Source organism: Pseudorasbora parva, chromosome 2 (genome assembly GCF_024679245.1).
Source record: "Pseudorasbora parva isolate DD20220531a chromosome 2, ASM2467924v1, whole genome shotgun sequence".
Classification (NCBI taxonomy): domain Eukaryota; kingdom Metazoa; phylum Chordata; class Actinopteri; order Cypriniformes; family Gobionidae; genus Pseudorasbora; species Pseudorasbora parva.
The window spans coordinates 14,212,346-14,233,865 of NC_090173.1; the positions used below are offsets into that span (position 1 = coordinate 14,212,346).

The following is a 21,520-nucleotide window of genomic DNA, read 5'->3' on the forward strand; positions in this document are numbered from 1 at the left end:
TCGTTTTTTTTCTCATAAAAAATATCATCACGTTGTACATCGAGCAGGGACAATTTTTGTGAATTATGTTTCCTGATTCCACCAGAACAAATAGAAAATCTACGCAATGGCGTTAAGCGATAGATTAAAGCGCTCGTCGGTGTGAAGACTGCAGTAACGATATCCACGAGAAATCCGCGTCACTGATAACCGCGGCAACGAGCGCCAGATCGCCTCTTATTTAACAAACGAATGAAATTATGCTATTCTAGTTAACCAGAGATGTTTTGTTTGTATTAGTAGCTGCATTTTGTATGATTATATTACGTTTTTCTCTCTCATTTTTAATTATTTTCATGCCAGAACACTAGCCTGCTATGTCAGGCAATGTAAACTGGCCAAACATACCCATAATTCTTTACGTTCTGATGACGTTGCCGCCCAGTTGGTCACATGTCTTGGCAATCTCTATATCAAGTCACATATTGTAGGAAAGTTTAGCTCTGCAACTAGGAGTGTCACTGCAACTCAAACAGAGTTTGACCCAAGTATATTGTACAGTAATGATAGATTGCCTCCTTTAAGCTGAGACATTTAGAATCTGTTGACATGTTGATATGGCCATTTTATTTTAAACAGTACGATGATTACTTTGTGGTCCCTCTGACTAAATGCAACTATATAAAGACGCAAATGTGTATGTCAAGAACTATGAACGGACACTTGCTTTGGTGTTGAGTCCTCATGCCACCCCATAAATAATTTTACTGAACCACCTTTGTGTGTAATTGTTAAGCAATGTGTTCGCAAATTGCAACATAATAAAAATGACAGTACAGCTTTATTGTTTAATTAAGTGTTTTATTATATTATTTTATTACATAAGATATAAAGTTGTTTTACGTGTGTCATAAGCATGAAATGAAGTGCTGATGATTAGGTGTGTCCTTTTATGATAAATAGATAGGCTAGTTTGGACCTGGATCATGACCTCTCAAATGGGAGAGGTTCTTTTGTTTTACCAGGGTAGTGTTTCTCCAGTGTAGTCCATGAATCCACCGTGCTGCTTCTCAGTAAGGTTGGCAATGACACGCAGCATCCCTTCCACGCTTTCTTTTGGTTCAAGTGGTGCCTGGTGAAAATGAAGACATAAATGTAGCTCACTAACTTGCAAAATGAAAATAATATAGTGTACGTAGCAATTACAGATGGATTTGTGTGGTCAGAGCACTAAAAAACAAGTTCAATAGCTAGATTTAGATTTAGTAGATTTACTATTATTTGCAGAAAATAAGTTCTTGTTTGGTATCTTAATTATTTTATCTTAATTTTTCTGGAGAAACACAACAATCCAATACAAATCAAGTCTTTTGTGAGACTTGAACTGAAGATGATCTGAGCCATATTTGGTAAAGATTGGAGAAACTTTACAAATTAAAAAAAAAAAAAAAGTGTTTTTTTCCCCCCAAAATGATCAGGCCCCTGGCAAACTTGTAATAAATGGTTAGTCATCAGGCTTGAGTTTAGATGTAAAAAAAAAACAAGATCAGATGTAAATATCAAAATTTGAAACATTCTGTCCAGGAGATGCTGTCATCCAACTGTCTCAAGCCTTATTTTCTGATACACACACCGATATGCACCTCCTAATATCAGGGTTGCCAACTTTTAAGTTTAGGTTGGAGTGAGATTTTTTGAGGGCTGGGGGGGGGGGGGGGGGGGGGTTAATGCTTTTGATCTTGATTCAGTATCAGTTTATATCTAGTATATATACTGTACATAATTATATGTTTGTTTTGGTACTAGTTTAAACATTTCTTGGGTCAAATTATATGTGCCATTCCTTAATATTCACTTGTGAGTGCTTATATAAGTATCATTATTCATTAAAAAGATTAGGATGCAAGTTATTTAAGTTTTGAAATTTCACATTTAAAGAAATCTAGTGTTTGATCATCATATCTAAATATTTATTAGAATGCAAAGACTGCAATATATTTTTGAGCAACTAGATTAGATACATGTATATTTTTATTAAAGAGCCATAAGGCACCTAATGGCATTACAAATAAACATTAATATTTTTTAGCCACAAAATGACTCTAATTTGCCTCTTTGAATTGGAATTCTCTTTTTTAATATTAATTACTACACTAATTGTAATATAAATTTTAGAAGAAATACAAATATTAGAAGAAAAATATTTTAAGTGGTCATTTATTGACAATAATTGTTGCACAAATAGTATTGAGTACCAAAAGATCTCCTCAAAATATTCAATAAATATAATTTAATGAGTATGAGTGTGACCAATTAGTAAGGAATACCTGAGGGCTAAATACAAGAATAACATTAATGTTAACAATGTTGCATCTCTATCACTCTCCATAATAAAACGATCCTGTAAATATGGCTGACTTAATAATCAATAAACACTAACACTATGCTGTACTGTTTACCAAAACTTGCAGCAAACATCTATATGGTGAAACTGTTGTGTATCCTCTTAAGCCATTTAAATTCATTGGCACAGCGCTAGAAGTATTGAGCGCTCATGGGCCACGTGACCAGCGCGCGCCGCAGGGAGACGAGAGCATGCAACTCCGCTTTTCAACGCCTCTGGCTTTAACATTATGCCACATTAGCGCCAAAACGCTATTTATTGTTTGAATTTCATTAAAACACATTAAAAAAAATTAAAGCTTATAGCTTTGTTTAATATCAAAAGCAGGTTTGGCAATTTGGCGTGAGATTGAGTTGGGCGGAGTGAGAGCGTGAGACAGAGCCTGAAAGCGTGAGAATCACGCCAGATGCGTGAGAGTTGGCAACCCTGTAATATGCTGTTGGTCCTTTGAGTGCTGTCAAAACAATGCCGACCCACCGAGGCATGCACGCTATAAAACCCCTGAAGGTTTCCTGTGGTATCTAGCATCAAGATGTCAGCAGCAAATCCTTCAAGTCCTATAGGTTGCAAGGTGCAACCGTAGATCTGTGGATCCATCTTGTTGGTCCATCACATCCCACCAGTGCTCAATTGAATTAAGATCCAGGGAATTTGAAGGCCAGGGCAACACCATGAACTCTTTATGTTCCTCAAACCATTCCTGAATAGAGTTGGGAATTGAAAATAGATTCGAATTCTGGAATTGGATATGTGTGATAAAATTAAAATGTAGAAATTTCACTTATTACTTCATGTGTTAATTTTGTGATACTGAATTGAGCTGTTGTGTCTACTTGTGCTTGAATGCCCAAATACACACAAAATGAATGAAAAATATTTCAAAATTAATTTTTAAAGCAAATCAGCAGCAAAAAAAAAAAAACGTTTTGACACTGAATAAATTTGATATAAGTGTTTTTTTTTTACCTTCCTGGAATTGTAACTGGGAATTGCTAAAAATTTAAACCAGCAATATTCGCTTCACCTGTGACTGATCATAATGATCATGATTTTCAAAACATGAAAATCATCTGGTTCAAAAGTTAATAGCTATATTGTATCATACATTAAAAAACAGAACTGTATGTAAATAGTTTCAGACTGGTATAACCCTAAATTAATTGGTGTACCAAGCAGATCTGAGGTCTGCCATACACTCTTCCAAAAAAGACTACATTTTTATGAATCGTATACAGTCAGGAAAATAAGTATTTGAACACCGTACTATTTTGCAAGTTCTCCCACTTGAAAATCATGGAGGGGCCTGAAATTTTCATCGTAGGTTAATGTCCAATGTTAGATACATAATCTTAAAAAATATATATTTATTATTTATTAAACTATTATAACTATTTATTTGTATGATACAGCTGTAAATAAGTATTTGAACACCTGTCTATCAGCTAGAATTCTGAACCTCAAATACCTGTTAGTCTGCCTTTAAAATGTGCACCTCCACTCCATTTATTATCCTAAATTAGATGCACATGTTTGATGTCGTTAACTGCATAAAGACACCTGTCCACCCCATACAATCAGTAAGAATCCAACTACTAACATGGCCAAGACCAAAGAGCTGTCCAAAGACACTAGAGACAAAATTGTACACCTCCACAAGGCTGGAAAGGGCTACGGGGAAATTGCCAAGTAGCTTGGTGAAAAAAGGTCCACTGCTGGAGCAATCATTAGAAAACGGAAGAAGCTAAACATGACTGTCAATCTCCCTCGGACTGGGGCTCCATGCAAGATTTCACCTCGTGGGGTCTCAATGATCCTAAAAAAGGTGAAAAATTAGCCCAGAACTACATGGGAGGAGCTGGTTAAGGACCTGAAAAGAACTGAAACCACCGTTTCCAAGGTTACTGTTGGTAATACACTAAGATGTCATGGTTTAAAATCATGCATGGCACGGAAGGTTTCCCAGCTTAAACCAGCACATGTCCAGGCCTGTCTTAAGTTTACCAGTGACCATTTGGATGATCCAGAGGAGTCATGAGAGAAAGTCATGTGGTCAGATAAGTAAAAAATATAACTTTTTGGTCATTATTCCACTAAACATGTTTGGAAGAAGAAGAATGATGAGGACCATCCCAAGAACACATCCCTACTGTGAAGCATGGGGGTGGTAGCATCATGCTTTGGGAGTTTTTTTCTGTACATGGGACAGGGCGACTGCACCGTATTAAGGAGAGGATGACCGGGGCCATGTATTGCGAGATTTTGGGGAACAACCTCCTTCCCTCAGTTAGAGCATTGAAGATGGGTTGAGGTTGGGTCTTCCAACATGACAATGACCCGAAGCACACAGCCAGGATAACCAAGGAGTAGCTCTGTAAGAAGCATATCAAGGTTCTGGCGTGGCCTAGCCAGTCTCCAGACCTAAACCCAATAGAGAATCTTTGGAGGGAGCTCAAACTCTGTGTTTCTCAGCGACAGGCCAGAAACCTGACTGATCTAGAGAAGATCTGTGTGGAGGAGTGGGCCAAAATCCCTCCTGCAGTGTGTACAAACCTGGTGGAAAACTACAGAAAAACGTTTGACCTCTGTAATTGCAAACAACGGCTACTGTACCAAATATTTACATTGATTTTGTCAGGTGTTCAAAAACTTATTTGCAGCTGTATAATACAAATTAAAAAAAAAAATTGATTATCACTTGTCTCTCACAGTGGACATGTCATGTGCCTACGATGACAATTTCAGACCCCTCCACGATTTCTAAGTGGGAGAACTTGCAAAATATCAGGGTGTTCAAATACTTATTTTTCTCCCTGTATGTTAAAAAGGAGAAATGTTTTCTCAATTGCAATAGTTTCCTGTTTAACAGTTTATTTCTCTGTTTATGAGCTGCTTAATTTATAGAATTTAACATGAATTTAAAATGAATTAAAACTAAATAAAATTGTCCATGGTGGGAATCCCCAAAACAGAGGTCTTCAACCCTGCTCCTGGGGACCCACTGTCCTTTAGAGTTCTGCTCCAAACCTAATCAAAGACAGGTGAAGCTAATCAAGCTCTTCCGAATCGCTTGTTGAAAATACACAGGCAGGTGTGCTGAAACAGGTTGGAAATAAACTTTGCAGGATAGATGATCCCCAGAAGGGTTGAAGACATCTGCCCTAAAATGTTCAATATATGAATCACCTGACAGAACCCTTTAATCTATATAAAGCCCTTTCTTCTTCTAAGAGTGTGGAGTCCAGACATGTTCACGCTTAATTTCAAAAATCATTTTGACATGTTTCTGCAAATATAACAAAATTGACACTGTTGTTAATAAATCTACACTCACCTTTTCTCCACCCAGATCAGTTTTGACCCATCCTGGATGAAGGGCCATGCAGAGGATCTCATCCACCTTTAACTCCTCAGCAGCCAACACACTCAGCATGTTCAAACCTGCCTGAAAGGTAAGAGACATTTGAGTTATGCATCAACTCACCCCATCAGTTCTTCACGGGAAATGAATGAAATCCAGTTTATATAGTGCCTAAGCAGGACTTCAGTGTACCTTGCTCACGCAATATGGCAACACTGGGAATTGGGAGTACATGGAAGGCATTTTGGTCATGGATCCTCCAAGAGTGGAGATGTTGATAACAGCAGCTTTATTACAGGACATGCCTGGTGTCCCACTGGCTTTGGCTGCTGTTTGTAGATGCGGTAGATACTCCTGCATAAAGGAAAGATAAATAATTACCTATCTCTGTATTAAAAATGTATTTGGGTTATACAGTCCTCAATGCCAGGTCTATGGTGTGACCCATTACCCGACACACACCCTGGGCGACAAGTGTCGGACCAAATGACTAATCAGTGCAACAGAAACCAAAATAACGAATTACGAGCAACAAAAAGTATTTTCTTACCAGGCTAAGAAACCAGTTAAGCTGGTTTAAGCTTTTATTTTGGTACAATGCTATAAGCCTGGCAAAAGCTGGCACATTCAGTAATCATAATCACTCATTTAAGTAGCCTGTTCCGGTGGCACGCCAGCCTAAAGGATTAGTCAGCAGGCATCTGCACCAACACATCATTTTCAAACGACAAATTGTTGTTTCAGATCTCCTAATAATCTATACATTACCCTAATGATTAGTAAGGGTCCTATCACGTTGGTGTTGAAGGTGTTTTTCATGTCCTCAACACAGCTGGTCTGTACGGTGCCCTTTGCCACAATTGCAGCATTATTCACTAGCAGGTTCAAACCGATCTTTCCCACGAGAGAACCCACTTTCTTGGCAGACTCTTTGATACTGCATGGATCATCAGCATCTAATAGTAACAGAATATTGCAGTGCTATTCAACCATAAAAATATGAATCTCAAAAATCATTGACATTAGCATAATTTTACTGAAAATATCAAATACACCAAGAATGACACATGCATATTTACCAAGACGAATGATAGTGATCACACTTGGATGCTTTTTTGCCAGTTCTCTCAAAGCCTTAAGAAATATATAAAATTAAACAAGGCACATTCGGAATTCTCTTTCTGTTATCTGTTCTGCTGTTTAACTTACCTCAGACTTTGGCCCATCCGGGTCACGGCAGGTAGCAAAAATATGACGGTTTTGACAAGAATCCTCAGAGAGTTGCTTAACCATTTCTAAGCCCAAGCCCCGGTTGGCTCCTGTGATCAGGATGTTGCATGCTTTCACTGCTGCCATGTTCAGCCAGTCTGCTTTCTGTCTGTCTGCCTTTAAAAAGTGTTTTAGCAGCCAAGAGAACTCAACACCCCTATAACATTATGTAATTGCTGAGTCAGTGCGATTGTGAGGGCAGAAAGATCGCCTCCCGCATATTTTAGAGCCACCCCGTCCCTTTAATGACCGCCCTTCAGGGCAGGCTCCTTGAGAGAAAGAGGAGGGGCGCTGAAACTAATTCTGTCACCGATCCCAGAAGAGGAGATCCCAGTGAAAGATAAGTCGACAATGAGCTATTCAAATCTTATTTTTAGTTTGTGAAGGAAAGGATTCAGGTGAGCTAATCGATTCTGTCTGTGACGATGACAATAGAACGAACAACTTGGACGAGAGGACCCTGTTGAGTTGTCCCTAAAAGTAGTTGTTTCTTATAGCTATTTTGTCTTTGGCTGCATTATTATTTCCTTATTAGGTATTTGTTCAAATTTTGGGATATTTGGCCTTTGAAAATATGACAAATTGTTGCAGTGTAGCCTTCACAAAAAGAGCCTTTTAAGTCAATATCAGTTATATTTTTGTAGAAATTATTTTGTAGGATAAACTCTATGAATGAATTTGAATTACATTTCCTTAAACTTATTTGTAAGGAGGCCGTGGTAAGGACCTTGAATCCTTCAAACAATAGCAAAGTCCCTTCAATATTAAATAACTGATTCACTAATAACAACACGTTACTAAGCCAATTGTGGTAACACTATACTCTACCACCCACTTGCCCATCCCAAAGCCCTCTATCTTATATCTGGTATAGTAGGGCTGGGTATTGACACACATTTCACAATTTCATTTGATATCTATTCAATATAGATTATGTTGGATGTATATCAGGTACAATACATGGCAGATGTTCTCAAGGAAAACAAATCTCTCTTGGGGAGTCAGTTGTAGCATACAATAATATTGAAGGTAAAAATGTACTGATTTTTATACAAACACTTATATCACACTCAATTATGTTTTCTTTTATTAAAATTACGGTAATATTAAAAAAGTCTAAAAATATTTTTTTATAATTAATATACTATAGTGTAGTATATTTTAAGTATACTTAGGAAGTATACTTATGTCAATGTACTATACTTATAATGTACTGTTTCAATACCACTTGGGATTTAATTAGCCCATTTTTTTGTCTATAAAAGTAAACTTGTGTAGTAGCACAAGTCTAAAAGTAGTACATTTTAAGTGCACAGTTAGATTACAGCTAAGTTTTTTGTTTGTCCTGCATCTATACTACAAGTGAACTTATAGGTAAACCAAGTCAATAGACTCTTTTCACATTTCTGGGTTTCTTAAGGCCGGAACACACCAAGCCGACGATCGGCCGTCGGGCAGTTTTTGTGCGTCGGCCAACTAAGTTTCCTCGGTGTGTTCCACACAGTTCCACGCCGTCGGCTGGCGTTGGTCCTCGTCGGCTGTTTTTCAGCCGATTCGACATGTTAAATCGGCGTCGCCGCATGTCGGGCAGTCGGGACATATGATCGTTCTGATTGGCTGTTCAGCTAGCGAACCAGAGCACGAGAAAATAAAAACGGAAGTGACGAAGCAAGTAAACGACGGAGTCAAGAGGGAACACACAGAACGCCTGTCTCATTTGTTTATTTTCCTCATTCCAATACACGTGAATATTGTTAAAAGATATGGCTGTGTGGACCGAGGCAAGTGAGGATGAATTGATCAGCATGATCCAGGAAAGGCCGGCTTTGTATGACATTACAGAAAAATGTTAACGTTATGTCAACTGTGTGGCGAAAGCAGAACTGTGGCGTGAGATCGCAAATAAACTTGTCATGTCAGGTAAGATTTCCTTTTTTGCAATAGTTTTTTCTTCTTCAGTAGTCCATATTTAAAAAAAACTGCATGTTAGATTGTTGTGTGCAACTTTCATCTTTGCACAGCAGTTAATTTCACATTCAAAATGCACTAAAGATATCAAAACACTTAATGCATGTCTTCATGTCCAAAAGCAATGATAAATCCACAGTTTAGCCCTCATATATTTCGGTTGTACTAACTGTGTGGAGAGTTTTGCAAAAGTGACCTAAATGTATTGAGAAATGTGTTCTAGCGACTGTAAAAAAAATGCTGTCATCCAGAATAGATCCAGTTAAAAGTAGAACAAAAATGAACATTACAATAGCCATGAAATTGACATAACTCAGCGTAATGTTTTTTTTGTTGTTGTTGTTGTCCCTCCTCAGAGAAAGAGCTCAAGAAGCGGTGGGATTCATTGCGAACCCAGTACATGTGTTACAAGAAACATGGACCCTCAGGAAGTTCTGGAGCTCAGAAGACCCACCTGCAGTTTCTAGAACCTCACACAAAAAGGAAGGAGTGCACCTCAAATCTAACTATCAGGGTACACACACATACATGTATATATATATATATATGTGTGTGTGTGTGTGTGTGTATAATTATTTTATTTATTTTTTCTTTCCATTTGAACAAATGAACATTTTGCTTTTGGTAAAGTGGCCAATGAATGTTCAGATGGGTCTATTTACAAGTAATTCAACAAATCAACTTCCACAATGTGCATCTGAATAGATCCATTTAGCCAATTTGCAGGGTATTGTTTTAGCTATGCCCTGTTATTGTTATGGGTTATTGGTGAACAAGTGTAAGAATCTATTGTATCACATTGTTCACATTTTGATTGTGTCTTTAAGGAACCTTTGTCTGAAAGTGAATCCTGTTTACCCTCAGATGGTACCAACAGTGACACCTGGATCGGCACCCGTGAGGAGCCCAGCTTCATTAAGGCTGAGCTACGGCCCAGTACACCCTTGGCTGAATCTACACATATAGCTACTTTTATAGCTATTCTCTATATAGCTGTTTGTGCCCATTGTACTGAACATTGGAAAATAAAAAACTTTGACTTTGGGTACTTGCATTCACAGTTCTTTATGTAAAAAAGGATCACAAAACACAAGATGATGCAGAATTCTAACCCTTATTTTGCTATTTGACATCTAACTAGCAGAGTTATAAAAAAATTCACCCCCTCACAGTTGTCATGAAGGGCAAAATTAGTCATATAGGCCAAAACCACAATTTGTACCAGGCTGTAAACATGTTTTTTTCTGCTGTAAAGTTGGGCATTTTAACATGGGGCTCAATGAGATTCTGCTCCCTTCTGGAGCCTAGTGGTCAGTCGAGGAATTGCAGTTTAAGTCACTTACGTATTGGCATCAAGAGAAACTGCGGGAGGTTGCTGCTCGGCTAAAATGTGTCATCACAGTCTGTGAAAAGGGTCCACACGGAAGTGACTTAAACTGTAATGCATTGACTGGCCACCAGGGACAGGCTCCAGAAGGGAGCAGAATCTCATTGAGCCCCATGTTTTTTGGGGGGATAACACAGGTGAAAAAGAAGCAGCTTATGCAAATAAACATCAAACATCGATGATCATTTGCATAAGCTGTTTCATTTTCACCTGTGTTATCTGGAGATTTTGTGATAGAAGTTGCATAGTAGTGCCCCCTACTGTATAACAGTGACCTCATGGATAGCTGAAAAATTCAGTCAGTTGCAGTGAAAAAAATTAAATTCCTATGGACTAGCCTACACAAAAATACAGATACTCAGCATTAGCAAAATATTAGTTTTCTTTATAAATCAACATTTTCAAACAATGTAAGTTTATAAGACAGTGTGTAAAATTATGAGAATAATTTAATACTCAATCAAGAGTAAACAAGCCAAGTATACTTAGAAGACTTAATTATACTTTTAAGGATATATCAATAAAAAGATTGAGTACATATAGTCCAAATATACTTTCTGTCCAAATATACTTTTATTTTCTTATGTTTCTGTCAGTATAAGTCAAGTATGCTTAAGTGCACTTTTAATTATATTTCTGAGAAGTACAAAGTAGACTGAATTTTTTTTTCAGAGGACCCAGCTATTTCATTGGGTAACATAGCTCAACAGTTGCAGAAGTAAAAAACAATTTTCCTTAATTTCATTAATAGAGAAATTAAGACATTTTGATGTGTTGTCAATAGTTGAGAATAGTGAATAGTCACATTTTGGCTGTTTCCTTGTTCAGGTTAAATTTAGATTTTTAGTCACTTAACCCCTTATCTAAAAATGTCTAATTGTCGTGGACGTCATCCGTGTTTGTAGTTTTTTTTTAAACACTTTTTATTTGTGTTTGTAGTTCTGAACCGAATACTCCTCCAAAGTGCAATAGGTGTTAAAGGAATTTAGGATTTTATTTCTCTTGAAATTAAAATTTCCTAATAATTTACTCAGTCCCATGTCACCGAAGATGTTCATGTCTTTCTTCAGTCGAAAATAAATTACGTTTTTTGAGGAAAACATTCCAGGATTTTTCTCCATATAATGGATTTCAATTGCAACCAACGCGTTGAAGGTCCAAATCAATGCAGTTTCAAAGGGCTATGAAAGCCTTCAGAGGGTCTGCAAGATCCCAGCTGAGGATCTTATATGATCGGTCCTTTTCAAGACAAAAAAAATTATATACTTTTTAACCACGAATGCTCGATTTCTTCGCAACACGACATCATCACACACGTAGGTGGAAGTACCACGCTTCGAAATTCTACCCGAAATATTTTTGGAATACTCTTTTCATTATACTATGCTTTGGGACACACTTATTCTAATCTCATATACTTCTTATGGATAGTATGGACACTGAGAAGGGTCTCCCATCTAACCAGCTCATTAGCAGAGACCTGAAGTGGGTGTATCGGATACGGGAGGCATACAAAGTGTGCGGTGCTGTCTGGAAGTCCTCCAGGACTGGTTTGAAAACCCCTGGTTTAAAGAATAGTGCATAGCAGAACATGTTGACTTTAAACAACTCTGCTGTGGTTCATGTGGAATGTGTTGTGTATAAACAAGGCTGAACTGGTGAAGAGCCAGCGATAGCATGAGGAACAGTAGTACCGTTATGAGCCTCATGGTGGTGACCTCCACCAAGTGAAGGGCTGCTTTGTTTGCAGTAATGAATAGTAAATAGGGCTTTTATTGTGGACTAGGACCCACCAAATCCTCAGGCCATATGGCTCACAATGGCAGAAGCTGACTACTAAGACCGAAAAACCATAACTTCACAGTTATGATTAAATATAGATGATTCTTCTTGATCCTAAATGTCCGTCACTTTCAAAGGTATTTTCCTCTAAATGGACAGTGTATTGAGGGTATGCACGTGACGTCCCCCATCGGACAGAGTGACTGTGGTTACGGTCACACGGTTTTCAGTGTGAATGCCGTGAAAAAAATGCATATAACAGAGCTAAAATAATGAAAAGAGCTTTGAGAATGACTGTACAGATTTGACAAGAAATCGGAGGTATATTTTTACAGACTGCTGAAAGCTACAGAAAAGAGAAGCAAATGGATCAGTTAGGCTGCAGTTCACGGATGCTACTTAATTCAGAAACAAATCTCAGCAATTCAGCAAAATGTGGATTTGCAGTTATCATAGTTGTTGATATGTGGAATTGTGGGGTAAAATCAGAGGTGGGTAGTAACGAATTACATTTACTTCGTTACATTTACTTGAGTACATTTTTTGGGTAACTTGTACTTTTAGAGTATATTTAAAAATGGGTACTTTTACTTTTACTCAAGTACATTTCTTGTGAAAAAACTGTACTTTTACTTAGTTACATTCGGTGGCGTTCCTCCGCTACTGTCAATGGTGATAATTAATTATATATTTTAAAATAAGTTATGACTTGTTCGCAAGTCTCGCGAAACGTTGGAGAGGCTGCTTCGCGAGAGGTGGATACGCATCACCCGCATAAAATTAGCGCGCGTTTAGTCAGAAGATGATGGCCGAAGCAGAGGGAGATGTGTGTGAGCTACGGCAGATCATCCGTACGTGGCCTCAAGTTCAGCCTGTTTTCAGTCCAAGATGTCAAAAAGAACAGTTTCATAATTTAATGCATGCTGTGTGCACCAGTATGAACTGACATCTCAGCATACAATAATTCCAGCTCCAACCTGAGAGAGCAGTGGTATGTGTAACAATGATGCCTATATTTGAACACTGTTAATGGTAATTTGGTAACTATGGGCACTTTTCCTTTATTGTAATACTATTTCACACACTGTCCGAGTGTTTTCCTCATATGCGCTCTTGTGCAAGCATTGACAAATCGTTTGAATCCTCCGAACACACGTCCACAAACAAACGTTCACATCTGTACATTTACATATCTTTTTTTTCTCATAAAACGAGCAACCTCATTGGCAAAATGTACCTGTGACAATGTTTTTGCAAACCACAAAATACGTACCAATACACACTGCAGGAATTCCAACAGAAATGAACACTATAGGCAGAAAAACTGCATTTTTTGTTAGTCTATGGTTTGCAAAACATTTTGAATTTTGCGTCACAGCTCCATGTTCTGCTTTTCTGATTCACCAGACTTGCTCGATAGCTCAGCTGATACAGATTTGTATTTGCAATGCGAAAAGCTTGAGAACGAACCCAATGAAGAACGAGTCATGATAAGAGCTCAAAGACGAGTTCAAAACACAAGCTAAAAATACATGGACACAATTTTATTTTTGTCACATTTGCTTTTGTTAACACTTTCGGGTAGGTTTAGTGTGGGTGTACGTTAAAAACACAACGTAACAAAACATGTCAGATTCACGCAAATCTGTTCTGGAAAAAAATAAGCTTTTAGCGCCACCCAGTGGACATTTCACTTTGAAACTGTCGCAATATGTACGTATTAGGGGTGTGCACGAATATTCGAATAGTCGAATATTCGATCTGTAATTAACATTCGAAAACTAAAAATACTATTCGAATTTTATTTTGTTAATTGGCTGGCAGTAAATGCAGTTGTGGCAGATATCAAGTGGTACCCTCAGGACAGAAGGACAGCCAAACATGGATGAGATGAAGGATGTACATTTATTTACTTTAAAGAAAAAGTAGGTTGGAGCAAAATTAGAAAACACACACACTGGAAGGCCTACTGTCTCACGCCGCACTTCCCCGTCTGCATTCACAGTCAGACTGAGCGCGAACGCTTAAAGAGGAAGCGATAACGCATCCTAAGGTGCGCCACTAATTAAGGCCCCACCTACAACAATTGGTAGGAACTCCCGACTGGAACCATTGAAAATTAAACATAAATAACAATGAAAGGGTAACATTAAGTTGTGATGAAGTTAAAACATTTACAAAAATATTTCTTTCAACACAAATAAGGTAAGGTAAAATAAAGTAATAAAAGTAGGATGACATAAAATAAAAAGTCACAAGCAACTGGCTACACAGTGCATCCATGAGAAATCCCTCTAAATCTCGCAGTTATATCTCAATCCACTGGGTGGCGTTGTGGAGCAGGTTAATAAGTTAAGTGCATTTGATCACAATGCCGTCGTCTGCATCGCAATGTTTGGAATTAACGTTACTTCGATGAAAATTGAAAATGCTGTTACAAAATGGAGTTACTTTTGATGAAATCAATTACTGAAACTGAGTTATAATAATATCACCACCACAAACGAGAATCACATGAAATCCAAACACCAGTGGAATGAGCGATCACTGCTCAGGAGTGCAGGTAAGCTCATCTGTAGCTACCCCGAGTGAGAGTGAGATAACTTATGATAGCAAAATGATCTCGAGACAAATGCTTCCTTTAAAGTTCTTTGAGGGTTTATGAACAGAAAACACAAAGTTCTTCACTCAAACTTCACTTAACCGTTATCTTTGTCTCCGCAACGCCTGTCAGTGGCGCATTTTCTCACCCGAGAATAATATCATAATCCAATAATATTATAGTTTCTCTCTACATGAAAATGTGAAACAATACAAAGTAAACACATCAGCCATATCAAACACACACACGTCAATAGGCTATAGCCTACCGACCTGTGTGTGTGTGTGTGTGTGTGTGTGTACGTGACGCGCTCTGCGCTCGTGCTCCTTGAGCTTATAATGCTTTTGTTCTTTAGGCATTTTTTTACACACTGTTTAATGTTTTAAAAACCTTAAGATATAACGTAAGCGTGTTGTGTACATTGCCTAATCATAAGCTTGTTCAGAAATGGTGACGACATGTTTAGAGAAAAAAAGAAAAACATCTCTCTCATTTTCTCAAAATACCTAATTTAAATAAACGAATATTCGAATATTCGATTTTTATGAGCCCAAATATTCGAATACAATATTTTGGGAAAATGCCCATCCCTAGTACGTATTGGTACATATTTTGTGGTTTGCAAAAACGTTGCCACAGGTACTGATGAGATCAGGCTAAAAACGAAACAAATTGAATAGCCTAATGTGACATCTTGCATTTATACACATATCCGGACAGACAACAGTCTCCAGTGTATACATACATTTAAAAATGGGACTGTATTTTTAAGAATGCATATACTTATAAAAATATAAGAACAAATGATGTTTTAAAAAGAGCTGTGGTTAGCCCAGCACACCATTAATTTACACTGTTTAACCATTAAACACACACACACACACACACACACACACACACACACACACATATATATATATTTGGAGGTGTGTGAAAGCTCTCTAAGTAGTCTGAAATTCAGGGTTTTAGGATCTTATCAATCAGATCGAAAGTAACTAGTAACTTAGTACTTGAGTAGTTTTTTCATCTAATACTTTTTTACTCTTACTCAAGTAACTATTACGATTGTTACTTTTACTTTTACTTGAGTAAATATTTCCGTAATTACTTGTACTTTTACTTGAGTAAAGATTTTGGCTACTCTACCCACCTCTGGGTAAAATCATGTCCTGTATATTGCATTGTTATATATTGTATTGACAAAACACCAATTAAATATGTAACATCTTATATTCTGTATAATTTTTTGAATAAACACGGACAAAAACCATGCACGTTTTAGGGCTGGACAAATTATAATGTTTTTTTTTTTATTAATATTTTATGTTATATACATAAAATATTTTTTATTTATATAAAGTGTTCATAGGCAAATATGCTTTATGTATTTCCCTGGCATCAAAATCAGGCACATAATGTCAAGAAACACAATTCCTGGCTGCATGTAAATATCCATGGATCACTGTATATTTAGTAAGTTATAAATAACACTTATATCGAGTCTATTCTTTACTCTTTAATATGAGATGCTAAATTGTCCATAGGTGTTAATGTGCGCAAGTCTCCAAGCCATGTAATGGGGAGAGTTGGGGAAAGACATGGCCATCTACACCGGAAAAATCATCGACAAGAAAATGAATGGAAGGTATAATTTAATGCACATTATACTCACAAGCAGTGATGGCAGTAACGCTTTACTCTAATCTGAATACTTTTTCCCAGTAACGAGTAATCTAACACATTACTTTTTCCAAACCAGTAATCAGATTAAAGTAACTTATCTAAGTCACTGTGAGTTACTATTTTAGTCATTTTCCTAAATATATGTAATATATATATATATATATATATATATATATATATATATATATATATATATATTAGATCTTGCATGGAGCCCCAGTCCGAGGGAGATTGACAGTCATGTTTAGCTTCTTCCATTTTCTAATGATTGCTCCAGCAGTGGACCTTTTTTCACCAAGCTACTTGGCAATTTCCCCGTAGCCCTTTCCAGCCTTGTGGAGGTGTACAATTTTGTCTCTAGTGTCTTTGGACAGCTCTTTGGTCTTGGCCATGTTAGTAGTTGGATTCTTACTGATTGTATGGGGTGGACAGGTATATATACAATTTGCTTTCTTCTTGCGTCTCGGGAGAATATTTTTTCAGGAAATATTTTTTAATATCAACTTAAAATGTCAGGAGATACATTGTTGATGTTACTGTTAAAAATGCCCTTCAAATAAAGTGAGTGTTAGTACAAACAGTTTTCATTTCTATGTTGAGGCGCATGGGGTGTTGCCGACAACTGCTGAATGTAACTAATAAAGTAACTTGTAATCTTGCTTAGTTACTTTTAAAATCAAGTGATCTGTAAAGTAACTGTGGCAACACTGTTCACAATACCTCTAACTCATCCCATATAATAATACATATTGCCTGTAATGATAGACATATTTTCTCAGCCAACTTCATGCGATACACCCTAGAATGCATTTTTAAAAGTATTGAAAGAGTTCGTGCTGGACATTTGATGCGGCAATGCAGCTCAATCAAAAAAATTAAATAATTATTTTTGTAAATCAGACGTATAGGCAGTTTACATTTTCATAATTCTTTGAGTTGCCTTATTTCAAGCTTTTGAAAATTAAGATCAAATGGTTTAGAAACTCATCCCAAATCCCCAATCACGGTTTATTGTCTACCAACTTACATTTGGAGACCTTATTGGTGTTACATTTACATATTTCTGTTTGCTTGATCATGTGGCATAATATAGATAAACAGATTTGCCTTGATATCCATCATTACTTTCCTGGTAAAATAAAGGTAAAATAAAATAAAAATAAAATTACAAGTTTGCTCCTAAATTGAGGTTGAGCTTTTAGATTCAAATTTAGTTGTCATGTGTTTTTGTAAGTATTTATCATTTAAAAATATGGCATCTGGTTCAGCCATTTCTTGTTGGAGAGATTTTGTTCCTCTGTTTTACCAGGGCAACATTTCTCCAGTGTAGTCCATGAATCCACCGTGCTGCTTCTCAGTAAGGCTTCCAATGACACGCAGCATCCCTTCCACGCTTTCTTTTGGTTCAATTGCTGCCTGTTGAAAAAATAAATAAATAAATGCATATAGCTCATAACATGCTATATTAAAAATAAATATACCTTCAAGCTGCAATTACAGCATAACCACAGCAGTGATAAAATAGATTTGTGTGATCACTCAGTGAAAAAAGTACAACTAGTTTAAAGGCTATAGTAATGGAATAAATATGGAATATTTAAAAATGGAAATGTCTTTAATTGAAAGTAACGTAAAGCATGGACTTCTACACATACCTCTTCTCCACCCAGTTCAGTCTTCACCCATCCTGGATGAAGGGCCATGCAGAGGATCTCATCTGCCTTTAACTCTTCAGCAGCCAACACACTCAGCATGTTAAACCCTGCCTTTTTAGGTAAACAAAGTATTTAAGTTATACAAACCCGTTTCCAAAAAAGTTGGGACACTGTACCAAGTGTGAATAAAAACAGCTTGCAATGATGTGGAAGTTTCAAATTTCAATATTTTATTCAGAATACAACATGACATATCAAATGTTTAAACTAAGAACATTTAGCATTTTAAGGGCAAAACAAGTTGATCTTAAATTTCATGCCATCAACACATTAAAAAAAGGTGGGACAAGGCCATGTTTACCACTGTGTGGCATCCCCTCTTCTTTTTATAACAGTCTGCAAATGCCTGGGAACTGAGGAGACAAGTGTTCAAGTTTAGGAATATGAATGTTGTCCCATTCTTGTCTAATAAAGGCTTCTAGTTGCTCAACTGTCTTAGGTCTTCTTTGTCACATCTTCCTCTTTATGATGCACCAAATGTTTTCTATGGCTGAAAGATCTGGACTGCAGGCTGGCCATTTCAGTACCCGGATCCTTCTTCTGCTCAGCCATGATGCTGTAATTGATGCAGTATGTGGTCTGGCATTGTCATGTTAGAAAAAGAGACAACGTCTGGATGGGAGCATCTAAAGCAAGCATCTAGTTGTTCTACAACTTGGATATACTTTTCAGCATTGATGGGTATAATAATAATAATAATAATAATAATAATAATAATAATTTGTATTATTGATTTATATAGCGCTTTTTCTGGGGCCTCAAAGCACATTATATTTAGAAGGGGGGACCAACACCAATGTGCAGTATCCACCTGGATGATGCGACGGCAGTCATATTGCGACAGAACGCTCACCACACACCAGTTTATTGGTGGAGAGAAGACGAGTGATTAAGCCAATGAATTATATATTTATATATATAATTGTATATATATATATATTTGTATATATATACATTGTATATATATATATTTATTATATATATATACAATGAATTATATATTTTTATACAAATTATATATTATGCACTGTATATGATTATAACGTCAAACTCTTTGCAATTTTCTCTGAGAAACTCCTTTCTCATATTGCTCCACTATTTCTGCCGCAGCATTGGGGGATTGGTGATCCTCTGCCCATCTTGACTTCTGAGAGACACTGCCACTCTGAGAGGCTCTTTTTATACCCAGTCATGTTGAGCCAGTTGACCTCCAGCTGTTCCTTATATGTACATTTAACTTATTGCTACCTGTCCAAACTTTTTTGGAATGTGTAGCTCTGAGCCAATATTTAGAATGAGCCAATATTTGGCATGACATTTCAAAATGTCTCAATTTCAACATTTGATATGTTATATATATTATACTGTGAATAACATATAACTTTATAAGATTTTATTGCATTCCTTTATCATTCACAATTTGTACAGTGTCCCAACTTTTCTGGAATCAAGTTTGTACATCAGCACTTCCATCAATTCTTCACGGGCAATGAATTTAATCTAGTGCCTAAGCAGGACTTTGGTGTACCTTGCTCACAGCATATGGCAACGTTGGAAATTGGTTGTATATGGAAGGCATTCTGGTCATGGATCCTGCCACAGTGGAGATATTGATGACAGCTGCCTTAGTACAGGACATGCCTGGTGTCCCGCTGAATTTGGCTGCTGTTTTTAGAATCGGTAGGTACTCCTTCGTACAAGAAAAAGAATTACATATCACTCCATTAAGTTTGACATGTTTATCATGTATGTAGTATTCTGACAAATCATGTTTTTACCATAGTAAAACTATTCTAGAAAAGTACAGTAGTTGACAGATTGACAGGGCAATATCGTGATCCATGACTAGATACAGACCCGCTATGCATCAACTAGCTAGTTATCTGCAGCAACTGCAATAAACTACTGAGCAAAGTGATAGCTCACTTAAATAATGGTGCATAAGTTTCTTTGGGACTAGCTGGTGTGATCAGGCTGAAAGACCAGCTCAGGCTTGTTTCAGCTTTTTATTTTGGAACAATGCCATAAACCTCCACACTCTAGCATGTCTAGTGACTAGTTCTTCCCCAGAAGCACTCATTTTAATAGGCTATGTCCTGGTGGCACTAAAGTGAAAGCCCCAGCCTAAAAATTTTGCCAAAGGCAATTGCACCGACCAATTCCACGACTTTCATTAGAGAAATTATTGTTTCAGAACACTTAATGATGCTTTGTACATTACCCTAATGATTAGTAAGGGTCCTATCACGTTGGTGTTGAAGGTGTTTTTCATGTCTTCAACACGGCTGGTGTGTACCGTGCCGTTTGCCACAATTCCAGCATTATTCACTAGGAGGTTTAAACCGTTCTTTCCCACGAGAGAACCCACTTTCTTGGCGGACTCTTTGATACTGCATGGATCATCAGCATCTAATAGTAACAGAACAAATTAAGCTTGGTACATTTGTCGCAAGAACAAAGAAAGACATGTTCGTTTTCTCAAGGTGAAAAAGTTCTGGCCAGGACATTCCATACTTCACAAGAAAAGCAGGTGCTGGACATTTCTCTTTCTCCCCATTAACCGAAACTACGTTACATTTCTGACCAATCACACAAAAGTTCTCTGACACCCACAACTCAGAAGATGTGTCGAGAACAAGCTGAGAGAACTCCCAAACCAGGCCAGCGCTAACTATTTTTCTGTTCTTGAGGAGTATTATGTAATGGCCTTTAAGTAATGAAATGGTAAATAAAAAAATAAAAACATTTACTGTGAAAATGTAAAATGCACCAAAAATGACACGTATATTTACCAAGACGAATGATAGTGATCACACTTGGATGCTTTTTCACCAGTTCTCTCAAAGCCTTAAGAAAGATATTATGCAAAATTAAACAAGGTAACCTATGATTTCTGTTTTCTATTTGTGTTAGCCATTTATAACTCACCTCAGACTTCGGCCCATCTGGGTCACGGCAGGTAGCATAAATATGCCCTTTTTGATAAGAATCCTCAGAGAGTTGCTTAACCATTTCTAACCCCAAGCCCCGGTTAGCTCCTGTGATCAGGATTTTGCATGCTTTCACTGCTGCCATGTTCATAAGGTTATCAGGCTGCTTCTGTCACCAAATCTGCCTCTACCTCTGTTTTTTATGTGAACTCCATGAACTCTTTTTTGCTATCATTTCAAATACTAACAATGACTGCTTGTTACTGCTTGTTAATGCAATGATAATAAACCTGGGTGTAACATAGCAGTTGCTTATTCAAATAAAGGTGCAGTCTCTGTGAGAAAAGAAAACGTTGTTGCCTGGTACATTTATAAAAACATCTGCAACGCTCTGTTTAAACAGTGCATTTTTACCGTTAACGAGCAGATTAACAGCAATAAAT

General features: G+C 37.1%; 2 protein-coding genes across 2 annotated transcripts; both read right to left on the reverse strand.

Annotated features, from left to right (window-relative positions):
• Nucleotides 1-819: 819 nt before the first annotated feature.
• Nucleotides 820-7,228, reverse strand: zgc:92161 (uncharacterized protein LOC447817 homolog). Its single transcript, XM_067428780.1, has 6 exons — nucleotides 6,951-7,228; nucleotides 6,821-6,875; nucleotides 6,510-6,697; nucleotides 5,934-6,095; nucleotides 5,715-5,825; nucleotides 820-1,111 (listed from the first exon to the last, which is right to left on the reverse strand). The coding sequence occupies exons 1-6, from the start codon at nucleotides 7,095-7,097 to the stop codon at nucleotides 998-1,000; spliced, it is 777 nt and encodes a 258-aa protein (XP_067284881.1). The 5' UTR covers nucleotides 7,098-7,228; the 3' UTR covers nucleotides 820-997.
• Nucleotides 7,229-17,041: 9,813 nt separating this feature from the next.
• zgc:163083 (uncharacterized protein LOC566848 homolog) lies at nucleotides 17,042-21,223 on the reverse strand. Its single transcript, XM_067428781.1, has 6 exons — nucleotides 21,076-21,223; nucleotides 20,940-20,994; nucleotides 20,369-20,556; nucleotides 19,676-19,837; nucleotides 18,088-18,198; nucleotides 17,042-17,848 (listed from the first exon to the last, which is right to left on the reverse strand). Exons 1-6 carry the CDS (start codon nucleotides 21,220-21,222, stop codon nucleotides 17,735-17,737), a joined length of 777 nt encoding a protein of 258 aa, XP_067284882.1. The 5' UTR covers nucleotide 21,223; the 3' UTR covers nucleotides 17,042-17,734.
• Nucleotides 21,224-21,520: the final 297 nt, after the last annotated feature.

Excerpts from the sequence above, each read along its gene's own strand:
- zgc:92161 (XM_067428780.1), bottom strand. The coding sequence starts at position 7,097 with ATGGCAGCAGTGAAAGCATGCAACATCCTGATCACAGGAGCCAACCGG. Across the intron at positions 6,876-6,950 it reads CGGATGGGCCAAAGTCTGAG|GCTTTGAGAGAACTGGCAAA; the intron begins GTAAGTTAAACA and ends ATATTTCTTAAG. Across the intron at positions 1,112-5,714 it reads CTGATCTGGGTGGAGAAAAG|GCACCACTTGAACCAAAAGA; the intron begins GTGAGTGTAGAT and ends CATTTTCACCAG.
- zgc:163083 (XM_067428781.1), bottom strand. The coding sequence starts at position 21,222 with ATGGCAGCAGTGAAAGCATGCAAAATCCTGATCACAGGAGCTAACCGG. Across the intron at positions 19,838-20,368 it reads GACCCTTACTAATCATTAGG|GAGTACCTACCGATTCTAAA; the intron begins GTAATGTACAAA and ends TCTTGTACGAAG. Across the intron at positions 17,849-18,087 it reads CTGAACTGGGTGGAGAAGAG|GCAGCAATTGAACCAAAAGA; the intron begins GTATGTGTAGAA and ends TTTTTTCAACAG.